The sequence below is a fragment of the Sturnira hondurensis genome, unplaced genomic scaffold, assembly GCF_014824575.4.
Source record: "Sturnira hondurensis isolate 20B ecotype Veracruz unplaced genomic scaffold, ASM1482457v3 Scaffold0001872, whole genome shotgun sequence".
NCBI classification, from domain to species: Eukaryota; Metazoa; Chordata; class Mammalia; order Chiroptera; family Phyllostomidae; genus Sturnira; species Sturnira hondurensis.
Window position 1 is genome coordinate 9,962,529 of NW_028074503.1, and position 15,736 is coordinate 9,978,264.

At 37.9% G+C, this 15,736-nt stretch overlaps 1 protein-coding gene across 1 annotated transcript in view; it reads left to right on the top strand.

The window, feature by feature from the left end:
- LOC118977507 (desmoglein-1-like) overlaps positions 1 to 7,172 on the top strand; it is a 40,198-nt gene extending 33,026 nt beyond the window's left edge. The window contains exons 12-15 of the mRNA XM_037032448.1: positions 611 to 744; positions 1,069 to 1,141; positions 3,231 to 3,439; positions 5,680 to 7,172. Coding sequence (XP_036888343.1) covers positions 611 to 744; positions 1,069 to 1,141; positions 3,231 to 3,439; positions 5,680 to 6,741 — 1,478 coding nt within the window. The 3' untranslated portion in view covers positions 6,742 to 7,172. The remainder of the gene's footprint in view (positions 1 to 610; positions 745 to 1,068; positions 1,142 to 3,230; positions 3,440 to 5,679) is intronic.
- The last annotated feature ends 8,564 nt before the right edge of the window (positions 7,173 to 15,736 follow it).

Here is a 15,736-nt window from a genome sequence, read left to right on the forward strand (position 1 = left end):
AAAATGCCCTGGGATAGAAACTTATATAGATAAGAAAAATCAAGTTAGTCAATAAAAAAAGACATTGTTAAGCAGTGTAATGTTCTGCATGAGTGAGTTCAAGAAAATGTATCTGTCTAGGGGAAAATAATAGCCTCATAGAGGATAATGGCTTAAAGCAAAAAGAAGGGGTTACTGTTGAAATAAAAGGTCAGGCATGTATGAAAGGAGAAAAATAAAGACAAGAAAGAAGAAATGCAAAAAATCAAACCTCTGGACTGGCCTTCCCAGCTTTCTTTTTCTCTCCTTTACTATTTTCCTGCATAATGATGGGGGAAGACCCATCTGTTTCAATAGTATCACACGATTTGCAGTCTGAATCCCATGTAACAAATGAAAATTGATCGTAATCTAGTATACTGAAGCTCACATTGATTTTGATATCTCACCATTACTCAGTTTATTTTCCACCACATTCATAATAATGTTAGGACCAAATGGGGTTATCTCTCACTCACACACACACACACACACACTATATTAGGGACTCAATTGAATCACAGAAGGCAAGTCGTTTTGGTTTAATACGGCCCTGCGGCTGATTTCAATATTCCCATCCTCTCACCACCAGTGGTCCCATTTTTGCTGATGTGCTGTGATTGTGGAGGTGCCCCCAGTGGGGGAGCTGGCTTTGAGCCTGTTCCTGAATGTTCCGATGGAGTAATGCATTCATGGGCAGTAGAAGGACCACAGCCCCAGCTGATGGTGAGTGCAGATCTGTAAGAAACGGACTATGGTCGACACCTAAACTCAGCCTTGTGCGCATGAAACCAGATGTGGGTGGTCACCCCCAGTCTATGCCATTCTCTGTTCTGGACTAGCCAATGGGGGAAATGGAGAGGGGTCAGAGGTGCATCAAAATTAGGTGGAAGTAATCAGGGGAGGCTTTCTGAGTGAGGTTCCTGTTTTAAATGGATTTCATAAGTAGTATTCGTTCAGGAAATCTTAGTTAATTTGACAACTACCGAATGTATAACTATAGACAGACAAATCATTACAAATTACAAAATACTGTTTCTTGTCTTTTAGGATTTGACCACTCTCCCTATACTACAAATACCATCGGATAATGCAAATGTGATTGAATGTGTTGACACTTCAGGTACAATGTTATTTTTTTTATTTTAACAACTCAAGTGACTCAGAAGGAATTTTGTTCTCTCTCTGCATACCTCACTCTTTCCCAATTATTTTGTGTGCTTTTAAAAATGTTTTAATTATTCCTTTTTAAATGATTGATTTGCTAATTAAATAGTAAGGAAAACTACAGTAAGTATTATTCTTATATGTTAAATTTTTAAAATCACTCTCAATCATCAGAGAATATTTAGGACATAACCTAATTAAGATGTCTATAAACAGGAAAGTATAACTAAATTGTAACCACGAGTCAATATTGGTTTGAGATTTTTGTTTGTTTGTTTGTTTGCTTTTGTTTTTGTTCAATAGAGCAACCCTTATTTACCCTCAAAATACTAGTTAGAATTAAAATACAACCCAATTAAAATAAATCTGTGCTTGTTTACTGAGAATAAAATCTCCCCAAAAATAGTAATTAGAACAAAAGTGCAACCCAATTAAAATAGATCTGTGCTCATTTATTGAGATTGGAATTTAACTCCACAATTCGTGAATGGTTCAAAATCACTCTGACTTCAGCTGCCATCATGACAGAATTAAATATTGCATCCATTCTCAGCATCACCATAAATGTTGACCTAAAGAGCTTCATCCCTCTTATCAAAATGAAAGTAAGTGGATGAGACACCATCAGAATCCTTCAAAGCTCTCATCTGAGGTTGTGGGCATGTGGTCAAGTCTCTCCCTGCACGTGGGTGAAACTATCGGTGTAGCCTGCTTTACAACAGGGGTCTAGACCAATTCATAGGCTGATACCAAGGGACAATTAGATTTTCACAGTAAGTGAATAACTACCACTCTTATTTTTAAAAATTAATTTTTAAGAACTTGTGCCTTTGAAAAGAGTTGTACCATCTTTCTTTGTTTCAAGGTAAGTAAATGTTATTGATTCTCTTTTTTTTTTTTTCTATCTTCTTCAAACTTGTAATCATGACTTTTCTACTTTAAACTCTTTAAAATTCAAGAGGCACAGACATGTTTGTAACTTCTAGAAACAGGTCTTTGAAGGCCTGGACAAGCTGTTCTTTAAAACTATTTCTCTTCCTGATGTATCAATTTTTGAGGGGGGTACCACTACCCCCCACTTCAGAAGGAGAAAATCATCCTCTTACGTCTCCCAATTCATTGAGATCCAATCAGTTCTCAAGACTTGTTAAATTCACCAAGATTTATTTATGCATTTATTCTCTCATTAAATCAGCAAAGCTTTACACAAACCTTGGAGAAAGCACAGTGAGAGACATCAAAGTAATAGAAGCATAGAGAACACACTGACCCTAAAATCAAGATCTTTAAAATATTAAAGCATGAGACATCTTTCCCATGTCAACGCTTACCTGTCCGTGGCTGTCCCATAGTCCAGGCCATTGTTTTATCCCATGTACCCAGAATACTGCAACAGACTCACCCTCACATCCAAGTGCAGAGTCAAGACCCCATGCAAACCTTTCCCCTGGCGTGGCCATCACTCCTTCTCTGAAATGTGTCATTCAGGGCCTTTGCTGGAGGCTCTGTGTTTCTAGTACATTGGGGTATTCTCATACTATTTAACTTTTAGAATTTAGAATATTTTCCCCCAATTTCTGTTAACTTACAGTCAAAATCTCATAATACCTATATGTGGTACAAGTTGGATACTATAAATATCAGGGGAACACTGTAAAATATATGATTGTCTTATCAACATGTTGTACACATGAAACAAATATAAAATAATATTGAATATAAATTGTAATTTTAAAAAATTTAGTTAAAAATAAACAAAATAATTTCAAAAGCATGGGTTTTTGTCACCTCTATGTAGCCTCTCTCTTCTAGTACAACATATAGTTACCAAAAAGTAATTAGAAACAATAATTAACAAATTAATTGATAATATTATTTTGAACTCAATATCATATTTATTGTTCCTGTATTTAAATTTCACCTTCATTTTTTTCCTTTGTTCACAAATATATACTTAAATGATGAAACCATCCATTAAAGTAATTCCTAATGTCCAGTCTATAATGCCCTATACAAAGTAAATTTAATTTGTATTACACTTTTAGGTATTTACACAAATGAGTACTGTGGAAGAGAAATGCAAGATTTGGGAGAAGAAGAAAGAAGGAGAGGATTTGAACTAACCGATGCAGTTAAAACACCACGAGGACATGAGACATGTCAAGAATACTCTAGAATATTAAGAAGAAATTCTATGAGGGAATGTAGAGAAGGAGGTCTGAATATGAGCTTCATGGAAAGTTACTTCTGTCAGGTAAGCACATCAGCCCCTATGCCTTTCTGTCCATCCCAGACTCACTGCTGTGCCCTAGGCTCTCACTGTTTCCCTTTGGAGCTTTGGAAAGCATCTCCTCGCTGAGCTTCCAGCCTCGAGTCTGAGATGCATAGCGCTGCTAAATAGTACAGCCAAAACTCTGATTGAGGCCTGTTACCCTCCACTTAAGAACAGCCAATGGTTTCTGTATGGCGTGAAGTCCTACTTAGCAAATTCGCTTATTCACAAATTGGCCCTGTCCTCTCATCCCCAGTTACTACTAAATGCACTTGCCAAGTGCCTTCGCTTCCTTTACACCAGTCTATTGCCCTCCATGTCTTTGCTTCTACTGTGCCTATACTGGAATGTTTTCATCTGGTCATCACTCTCATAAACCCCTACCCATCTCCAAACCCCATTCAAACATCACTGCCTCTAAAGTCTTATTGTTAACTGTTTCATTGAAAATAGGATTGATGTTTCCTTATCAGCATTTCTGTACTACACATTCTCCTGAACTTACAATGGTATTATGTCCCCTAAAGCCCCTCATTAGTTGAAAAGATTTAAGTTGAAAATGCATGTAATATACCTAACCTACCAAATATTCTAGCTTAGCCTAGCCCATATCTACTGAACGCACATCACTTTTACATCATCATAAAATAAAAAATTGTTAAGTTGAATCATCGTATGTCAGGGATCATCTGTACTTTGTCTATACATTGTAGAAATACACCATTTCTAAGTCGGTTAGTTTATATCTCTACCACACTTTTTGGTGCATCAAGTACATGCTCTTCACATTATCTTGTGAGTATCTAGCGCAGTCCCAGGCACACAATAAAAATTTCATAAGAGTGGGTTCAAGAGACATAGTACAATTCTAGAACATTCTAAAAACCAGTAAGAACTAATTTTGCCATCATCAGGTAGAGACAGGATTGCCCATGATTACATGCTGTGTGATACTAAATCTTTAAAGAATTTACTCTCTCTGATACACATGTGTCCATCTACATCCTGGCCTAAAATGCCTTCATGAACTCTCCTAAGCATTTAGATAATGGCTGATATTTTGAAATAAGATACTAGTAAAAGCCTTTCAAATCCCAGTGGATAATAACAAGAGGTCTGTTGCTGAAATTCATAGGAATGCTACCTATCCAGGTCCAAAAAATTAATATATTTTCATGAAAAGTACAATTCTGCCACCCAGCTTCTGCACTTACAGCTCCTTCTGCCCAGATCATTCTGTCTGCTTTACTCACCATCATGTGATTCAAATCTCCAATCCAACATCACTTTTGGAGATGCCATCCCTGACCATTCTATCTGAAAGAGCAGCCCCCATCACTGTCTGTCCCTGTACCCCCAACTCACCACCTTCTGACAAAGGTGGTTCTGTGTTGTCTGCCTCATCCACTCAGATGGAAGCCCCGCCAGAAAAGGATTTATCTAGTTTTGTTCATCACCTCATTGCTAAGTTCCTAATAGAATGTATCGCAAATACTAGGGACTCGAAAACTATTTGTGAGTGAAATGGTTCAATGAGTTGGTTTTCTAATAAACGCATTTCTGGTACTTAACCGGAAAGTTTGCAGCCCGTTATCACAAACAACAAAGATGAACTAAAAGGACACATGCCTGTGGGCTTTACTTTGAATAGAAGGAGTCTAATTTAATAATTTTCTTTGGTCACCTACAATTTTGAATCCCAATGTGACACAGACCCACAGTTTAATTTGTTCTGTTGTTTTGTGGAAAGAGCAACATTGAAATAAATTTCACAAATTCAACATAATCACTCAATCTGAAGGAAGAAAAGCACAATCCTAAATGAATTCAAATTAGTTCAAACAACATTTTCAATCAAACCAAAAAAAAATACACAATGGGGTATTCTTCAAATTCAGCATTTTTAAGTACCCCCTTCTAACTTGGTTATAAAATATTCATGTGATTTTTTTGTGTTTTTTGTTGATTGTGCACTCTTACAAAGTCCACCTAAATAAATCTTTAAAATCATAATATATTTTAGGATGACAGTTAAAATAATTTCTAAGCAAATTTTTTCATGCTGTTATATGTTTTATAGAGCACCTCTAGTAGATGTTAGAATTTTGTACTTTATTTTTTCTTTGGTAATGTCCTATAAAAATATTAATTTATGATAAGGACTCCCATTACCATTAAATACGTACTCATGATTTCCTTTTCTCTTTCTTCTACCAACTCAGAAAGCGTATGCTTATGCAGATGAAGAAGAAGGACGCCCATCCAATGACTGTTTGCTCATATATGATATTGAAGGTGCAGGTTCCCCCGCTGGCTCTGTGGGCTGCTGTAGCTTCATTGGAGAAGACTTGGATGACACCTTCTTGGATAATCTCGGGCCTAAATTTAAGAAGTTGGCAGATATCACCCTGGGAAAAAGTGTTGATCCATATCCAGACCTTGATCCCTCATGGCCACCTGAGAGCACTGGACCAATTTACCCTCCACAGGAAACAGAGCCCCTTGCTAGTGGGCCCCCGCCCCTCTCCCCACGTTATGGCACTACCACAGTCATTTCTGAGAGCACCTACCCCTCAGGACCTGGTGTACAGCATCCTATGCCTATTTCTGATCCTCTAGGCTATGGCAATGTCACTGTGACCGAGTCTTATGCCACCTCTGGCACTCTGAAGCCCTCTGTCCACATTCATGATAACCGACAGGCCTCAAATGTGGTGGTGACAGAGAGAGTGGTTGGCCCGATCTCGGGTGCTGATTTCCATGGAATGTTAGAGATGCCTGACTTGAGAGATGGCGCCAATGTTATAGTGACAGAAAGGGTAATAGCACCAAGTTCAAGTCTACCCACCACTTTGACCATCCCTGATCCTAGAGAGTCTTCAAATGTGGTAGTGACAGAAAGAGTAATTCGACCCACTTCTGGCATGATGGGCACTTTGGGTATGCACTCAGACTTATCAAATGCCCACAATGTGATTGTGACAGAGAGGGTTGTCTCTGGCTCCGGTGTAACTGGAATTAGTGGCCCAGCCGAGATAATTGGAGGCAGTGGCACAGTCAGCAGTGGCTTCATTGGCAGTGAAGCTGGAATAAGTGGTGGTGGCATCATGCTGAGTAGTCTGGAAGGAGGTGGTGGCCTGAGTAGCACCATGGGGAGGACAGCCACCATTGGCCACATGAGGAGCTCCTCTGACTGTCACTTTGGCCATACCCTCGGATCTGCCTCCCCTAGCACAGCCCGAAGTCGAATCACGAAGTACAGTACAGTACAATATGCTAAGTAGCCAGGATCCCAGCACACTTTTTCTCAGCAGTTGTGATTTAGGTTCAATTCCCACCACTGAAAAGCTAACAATGTCATTTATATTGCACAATTTGGTGCTTTGGTAGTTGTGGAGCAAGGTGAGAAAATAGTTGAAACCAGTGCTGCTGGGCAAGAGCCCTCCATGGCATTTGTAAACTTTTTTGTTACATTAATACTAATGGAGTCATGACAGGGAACTAAAACTTGATTCGGGGTTTTCTTCACTTCTGTGTGGCCTGTAGTGCATGTCTAGCATGTGGAAGAAATAAAACTCAGTTGTGTAAAAGCACAGGCCTTATAATGGCAATTTACATTAATAATTATCTTGCTCTTTTTTGATTTGTCATGTAGTTCAGGCAACGTTAAAAGAGAACTAAACACTCCATATGTATTCATGTATGTGTGAAAAATTTGAAATTTGTGCCAAATGCCCTGTCAGTTTCACAGATAATATAAATAAAAATCCAACCATATGTCCAGACCAGAGTTAACCACTAAAGAAGAAAGAATTTGGTTACATAGCCAAATCTCCAAGCCACAGGGCACTGCTACCTTAGTAATCACACTAGGCAAAATAAACCTCGAATTAGAAAATGTTTTGGGGGAGGGATATTGCACAGGAGATTGACAACAGTGTGAAATCTTTTGGGGTACACTGGCAATGTCTGAGCCTGAATTTTGAGATAGGGCTGCAGCTAAAATTTTTCTGGAGTCAAGAGTTGTCTGCTTCTAGTTTGTGTTCAATGGAGATGCAATATTAATTGCATTGCCTACTGGTGAGGTTGCAGCATGTCACACTCATTTTCCCTTTTTACTGTGGCTCTGACTTTGTAAAGGGAAACCTGCCAAGTGTACCTCTCACAGTGAAGCAAGTGACAACTGACATGGTCATCCTCACCAGCGGTAGATGACCTTCCAATGAAGCAGATGTACTTGTACTTTCAGACTGTGTTTTTAGCAAGTGTTATTCATTTATGTTCAACCACTTTGTTTTTCATCTCCTAAATTAAAATAAATAAATTAAGCTGATCTGTATGATTAAGCTTTGGGGGGAAATTTTAAACAGGATCTGAAAAATGTTTCTAGAACATGTATAATATTAATGGGGAAACATAGAATTGTTCAGTAAAGCAACACTGTACTATTAGTTTGGATTGAGCTTAGAACTTTTTAAAACAACCCTCTGCTGCTATTTTGAAGTTAACAACTAGGAATTCTTAACAGAGTTTACAATATATTGTGTTAACACAAATGAAATTATACTAAACAACCCTATTTCCTTATTCTCTCCCTTCCCAACTGAATTTTCTCACTAGCATCAATTCTACATTCCTGGTTTCATTTGTCAATGCACTCTTGGCTTATACATGCTCCAATTTACAGATTCCAAATTGCATCCTATATTATCCCACCTTTAAAATCTAGTAATGTAGTATTTACATAATATGTCATTTCTGTGTTTTGCTATAAAGTGTTGCCTGGTTAAATGTCTGTAAATAGAATGAAAGAATTCTTAGCCAGAGATAAATTTATCATTGTGTAGTAGAGGAATACCTTTCTCTTTTTAAACTCAATATTAATATGAGCTCACTAAAGTAAAACTGGATATGACAAAATCTTCTAAGCATTACTACCCCCAATTACTCAAATTTCCCAGAGTCCTACAAGATCAAAGACCATTCAAGTTCCAACACTTGTCAAAGGGGACTGCATAATGAATTATTGTACTGAGGTATTTTGCTCTATGTTATAGCAGATGATGTCAATATTTTCCAAGCCACAATATACATCTTATTTTAACTCTGTAGACTACGTAAAATTGTAATGTTCCGTAGTATGCCAAGATGCAGAGGTCTCAATAAAGTCATTCACAGGGAGTCTTTCTTTTACTTCTTTCTCTCATTTGGCACTTCCGTTGGTGATGGTTACTTTTTGCAGAAATAAAGTCAAAGGGTATTTATTGAAACATACTTTAGTATGATTATATCCAAGAATTTGATTAAGTAAAATCATTATTAACGAATTATTAGTTAGTTAAAGGAAGTGATATCTGACCACAAGAATCTTACTTGTCACTTTGATGTGACATATCAAAAGTTTTCTTGAGACTTCTGATATCTTTAAATATGTTTTCAGGATATCTATCTATTGCCAGAGTGGCCATGTCTCTGCTTTGTAATTTCCAAAGAGTTGTGTTTACAGCAACACAATGACTAATATTACTTTCATTATCTTTTCTGAGTTGGAAGGAGGCCAGGTAAAAGATGATAAGGAATAAGTACAGGTTAACAAATCTAGTTATTTTCAGTCTATATGGGAAAGATTTTTTAAATTTTCACACTACTAAAATTTATTTTCACCTTCTCTTTCCATTTTTTGTTCCTGTTCACTGAGGAGCCTACTTTCTGGAGTGAAGCTTAGTAATGTCAGCATACACAAGCAGCCGCACGCAGAAAACTTAGAGATACATAACTAATGTTTTTAACTGTCACCTGATACCTTTAACATCTTTATGCTTTTAGCTTTCTCTCTTTGCTACTCTACTTTCTTTATTTTTGTTTACACTAGCATTTTATTTCTTTTAAAATGATACTCTTTCATCTTTTTTGATGCATGTCCTCTTTCCTCCAATGTCATTTTTCAGACTATTATCATATTCTATTTACCTAACACCTTACCCTTTCCATTCACATGTGATCTGATTATAACCCTCTCCCTCTATTCTCTGAGCACCATTCACTGACCTCTTTCTTACTGATGTCCCCGCTCTTACTGAAGACTCATATTCTGGCCCAGAGTCTTCTGTGACCTCTCCAATTCCCAAGGGCATTCACAGTGACTTAAATGACCATGTGGGTGAGGCACTTGAATCCCCAGATTCTTAGATCCCAGATGCCCATTTTCCCTTCTCCATCTCTCCATAAACTAGCATGGCAGCACCTCGGATGCTTCTGTTTCACTTCCTCCTCAGACTTTTCTAAGTACTCCAGTTGTTGCAGTTCCTCCTCTTCACCAAAACTTCCGTTTGTTTGGGACTCCCACCACTTTCTCCCTATCTGTTAGTTTCACTTCCCTCCTTATCTAATCAAGCTTTTTGAATCCGACTCTAGTCACCTCTATGTGAATGCCTTCAACCTCCTTGCTTTGCTATCCCACTTACATATCCCAAATCTTTCACACTCCATCTCTGTCTACACCCAAAGAGCTGATTCAAGTGAGTTGACTTTTTCATTTTAAATATTCAAACTCAAATCATGGAGTAACATCTACTGCTTTTCCTGATAGACTTCTTTGGTAGATTCTTTGACAGACTTCCCATCTCAAATCTAACAGACTAAATACTGTTGTTGGTCCTCCAACCTCCCACACCTCCTCTTTCCTAGTTGGTGATCTAATCCTATTGTTTTCTGAGAAACAAGTCATCAGTCTCAAATCCACTCATCTTCCTCAGCCAAACCTACACATCCACCTGCGTGTGCAACCATTTCCTCCCCCCACCTGTTACAATAGAGTTACTGTTCTACTCATTCAAAAAGACAATCCCCATTTGTGCTCAAGGATTTGCTCCTTCTGTAATAGTTTTTTGCTATGTTCTCTCTCTCTCCCCCCCTCTCTTTCTCCTCTAAGAATTTCCATCAGCACCCCTCCTTGTACCTATTACCTCACTTATTATTTATTTCTTGCACAAAACTTCACTTTTAATTTAAAATGTTTAATAATTATAAACATTTCAGTAGTACCTTTTCATCCTGATATAATTCAAAGTATTATTTTTTAATTTAATTTACTGTTGTTCTATTACATTTGTCCCAATTTTCCCCCATTGCTCTCCCCTGCCCCACCCTGTTATCCAAGTCCATGGGTCATTTATATGTGTTCCTCAACTAGATCCTGCAAACCTTCTAAGACCCGTGTATATAAACTTTTTTTCTTCCTCATATCCCATCAAACTCCAAGCCTCACCCATCAGTCCATCAGCATGGCCCTTGTCACCCTGGCAGGTGTGGCTCAGATGGTTGGAGCATCATTCTGTACACTAGAAGGTTATGGGTTTGATGCCTGGTCAGAGAACATACCTAGGTTTCGGGTTTCCCCAGGGAGAGTGCCCACAGAAGGCAATCGATGTTTTCCTCTTATATCGGTGTTTCTCTCTCTCTCCACTTCCCCTATCTCAAAAACAAAGAAAATCAATGAACATGTCCTCAAATTAGAATAAAATGGACATTAAAGTTATTTTTTAAAAGAACTAGCCCTTTGCAAGTTTGTCTGAGACCTATATATTGTCAAACACAAGACCTACTTTTCTGTCTTTCACAACTTTTGGTAAGAATCTGAAAAAAAACTATTCTATCTCCCTTGAAACACTTCTTTCTTGGCTTTTATAATACCATCCACTCAGGATATTACTTACATTGTATTGGTCACTCTCTTATTCTTTTTTGTTTGCTCCCAACCTACTTGACTTTTAAATACTGATGTTCCCCTAAAATTTGGTCCCAACACCTTTCTACTTAACACTCTACACTGTCTATTTGTTTCATCTTACAAACAAAGCTTAAGTAGGACAAACTTGGTATACCCTGGTCTGTGCTATGCTGTGTCCCAGTCATCTTCCTTCTTACAAAACCTAGGACAGGTCCTGACTCAAGAGTGTTCCCAGAACCGCTCAAAATGTCAATCTTTGATTCTTACCAAGGCTCATATGTGGCTGGACCTAAAATGTAACATGTCACATTTTTCAAAGGAAAATATTTCACTGCGTTCAAATGAGTAGATATCACTTTCAAAATACAGTGGTACTTCAGTACTTGTCAGTTACTTTGAGAACTTGTGACCAGTGCCAGAATGGATCAAATGATCAAAACACCAAATGATCAAGTGTTTTCTCTTGCGGGGGCAGCCTCACACAGGTCCTAGCAAGTGCGACCGGTCCCAAGCAAGCACCAAGTGCTGAAACATTTTTTTCTCATCAAAATGCAATAAGTACAGGTTTTGATAAGTTCTAAACTCGACAGATACCAAGGAATGACTGTAAGTGCCAATTTCTGCTTGATAAGTTATGGACCTGCATTTCTCGGCTTTTTTTGATCACGTCTTCGGCTGGGTTCACCCAAAGGCAGACCCTAAGACAGAATTTGAGGGCCATCTAGAAAAGGGGGGTAGGTGAAGGAACTACTGGTAGGGACTGGGGGAAAGGAATAGGGAAGGAAACGTTAGCACCATGGGTAACTGAAACCCAGCCCTCCTGGGGGGAACCAAAGGAACCAGTGTCATTTTACCCATGTGCGCAGAGTTCAACCACCCCGGAAATGAAGAAATTGTGTAATTAGATAACAGTTAATAGTTAAGGGCTGTCTCCAGAGACAGAATTCCCTGTGCCTGTTGTGCAGGTGGGCAAAGTGGCTAGAGAACCAGTGAAGGAAGAAGCTCAAGTGTTGACAGAATTTGGATGTGTGGGCACAGAAATGATAAAAGTGAAATATGGAGAGAGCACCAACAGGATCTGTGACAACCATTGGTACACTCTGTAGCACTCTTTGGTAAAATGTTTTATAAGAAACCTCAGAATTTTCTGATTTGACTGGGTTTTTTTGAACTTTCTACTGTAAATAAGAATGGACATAAGCTAAGATATTAATGGGTTAGATTAAAAAAACATGATATGAAATAGGAAAGTCTTTAGGTCCCCCTTGTAATTAATGATGTATCTTTATAATATTGTGACATTTATGTTAATTAGATGCTTATATCCATAGAGCATTTAGACATATAATCATTCCCCTATAATACATGACTTAGCTTTACTGTTACACATTTAGGAGTGACCTTAATAGATAATTGGTTTTGATGTCTATTTACTTCTAGAAGGACTGTGAGTCAATTGAAGACATTATGTTTTGTAGACATAACCCGAACACTTTAATCACTCATCTCTAACCATCATGCCAGTCTCTGAGACATGTTCTTGCACCTGATTTATTTATACAGAATATACCAAAAATGTTCTTATCATTAGTTGGATATACAAGTAATTAAATAAAGAATTTTTAATTAATGTGTGCTACACAGAGGTCAACACAGTGACAAGCAAAAACTGAATAATCATTCCTTAAATATATGAATAAATGCCATCCATTCACTACTTAATTTTTCTAAAATCCATCCTTGCGTGGACAGCCTGTGTGAACACTGAGCCCCCAGATCACATCATATTGCTAGTCAAATCCCCACCATTCCCAATACAACTTCCTTTTCTGAATTGTTCTCTGGCATAACAATGCCTCTTTTCAGTGTGTAGGGCATGTTTAGAACAATGATAGAATATATCCATGATAAACATTCATAGTACATTTTGAGTAGATTTTTTAAAAGATTTTATTTATTTATTTTTAGGGAGGGGAAAGGAAGGAGAAAGAGCTGGAGGGAAACATCAGTGTGTGGTTGCCTCTCTCATGCCCCCTACTGGGGACCTGGCCAGCAACCCAGGCACGTGCCCTGACTGGGAATCAAACCAGGAACCCTTTGGTTCAGGGGCCGGTGCTCAATCCACAGAGCCACACTAGCCAGGGCTTGAGTAGATTTTCTTAACTTTGTACAAACTATCTATAAAAGCTAAAAAGGAAATAATCATACTTCATGGTACAATATTATAAGCTTTCTCTATGAGGTAGAGAAATAAAATAATGATGCTCACTAACAAAGTTGTGCTTAACACTTTACCAATGGTACAAAAGTACATGGGAAAGTACATGGATTTGAAAGAAAAAAATGAAACTAGTTATTATTGTCAAATCAAATAATTGTGCAGTTAAAATCCAAAATAATCTTCAGAAATATCATTCAAATTAAAAATAAGTGTTTAGCCAAGCAGATAAATGAATCAAACAAACAGAAACTCGTGATCACAGATAACAGTGTGGTGGTTACCAGAGGGAAAAAGGGGCGGAGCAGAGGGAGAAGTGGGAATGATGGGTAAAATACACAGCGACAAAAGGAGACTTGACCTGGAGTGATGGACACACAGTGCAATATACAGATGATGTGTTATAGAATTATACACTAGAAACCCATACAATTTTATTAACCCCAATAAATTTAATAAAATTTGAAAAAATATGAGTTTAACGAAATTGCTGAATACAAAAATCAAAAATCAAAATTAACTGTATTTCTATGTGAAAAAAAAATGTTAAAAACTACAATTAAAGTTCGATTCCCAGTCAGGGCACATGCCTGGGTTGCAGGCCGGTTCCCTGCAGGCTAACTCCCAGCAGAGGACGCACAAAAGGCAACCATACATTGATGTTTCTCTCCCTTTCTCCTTCCCCTCTAAAAGATAAATAAATAAATAAATAAATAAATAAATAAATAAATAAATCTTAAAAAAAAACTACAATTAAAGAAAATATATCATTTAGAATAGTACTGTTATAAGCCTACAAATAGTCTGTGTAAGATTTTAACAGTAAAAAAAATAATAAAACTTTATTAAATAAAAGCTAAATTCTAAAACGATGTTCCTTGTCTGTATGTTCCAATACATAACTCAAAATGGACATATTAACAATTCTTTCTCGTTTATTTTAAAATACGGTACAATCCTAAACACATTCCCAGTTTGCCATGAAATTAGTGATTCTAAAATGTGCAGGAAATGCTGTGGGCCAAGAAAAGCCAAAGCACGCTAGCACTGAACAACGTGAGAGAGCTTCCTCTCTCAGATATCAAGACTTACTATAAAATTATGCAGTTAAAACAGCATAGGACTAATACAAGAATAGACAAAAGGGAAAAGAAAGACTAAAACCAGATACCCACTTTTATGCACACGTTATCTTTATTTTTAATATTATATGTATTTATATTTTATTTGTATGTTATTTATTTGACGCACACATTCCAGTTTATTATAATTAGCAGTGCAGAAAGCATAGTCTTTTCAATGAATGTGCTAGGACGTTAAGGTCCACATATGAAAAATACAAGTTAAATTGATCCTATGCCATCTATAAAAACTATCTCTAGATGACTTAGAAACTTAACTACAAAGGGTAGTATTTTATATGTGTGTGAAGCTTCCTTATATAAGACACAGGAGACAACCAATCATCCTGGCTGGTGTGGCTCAGTGGTTGAATGCTAGCCTAAGAATCAGAGGGTCGGCCCTGGCTGGTGTAGCTCAGTGGATTGAGCGCGGGCTGCGAACCAGGGGGTCGCCAGTTCCATTCCCAGTCAGGGCACAGGCCTGGGTTGCAGGCCAGGTCCCCCAGTGGGGGCCACATGAGAGGCAACCATACATTGATGTTTCTCTCCCTTTCCCCCTCCCTTTCTCTCTCTCTCTAAGAATAAATACATAATAAATAATTTTTAAAAAAAGAATCAGAGGGTCGCTGGTTTGACTCTGGTCTAGGGCCCTTGCAGGCTGGGTCTCCAGTGCGGGGCACGCAAGAGGCGGCCACACGTTGTTTCCCTCTCTTCCGCCCTCCCTTCCCCTCTGTCTAAAAATAAATAAATAAAACCTTTAAAAAAAGGGCAACCAATCAATGTTTTTTTTTTTAAAAAAGACACAAGAGCATTAACCATAAAAGAAAAAATAGTAAACTTGACTATTTCAAACATAAGAATTTCTATTCAATATATCATTTTAAAACACGATGGAATACTACACAGCAGAAAGAAGGAACTCCTACCCTTTGCAACAGCATGGATGGAACTGGAGAGCAGTATGCTGAGTGAAGTAAGCCAGGCGGTGAGAGACAAATGCCACATGATTTCACCTATAAGTGGAACCTAAACAACAAAAAAAACAAGCAAACAAAATATAACCAGAGACCTTGAAATTAACAACAAACTGACAGTAACCAGAGGGGAGGTGGGAGGGGAGAATGGGAGGGGGGGGAGGGAAAGGTTCTCAGGAACAACTATAAAGAACACATGGACAAACCCAAAGAGGGGCAGGATCGAGGGTGGGAGGT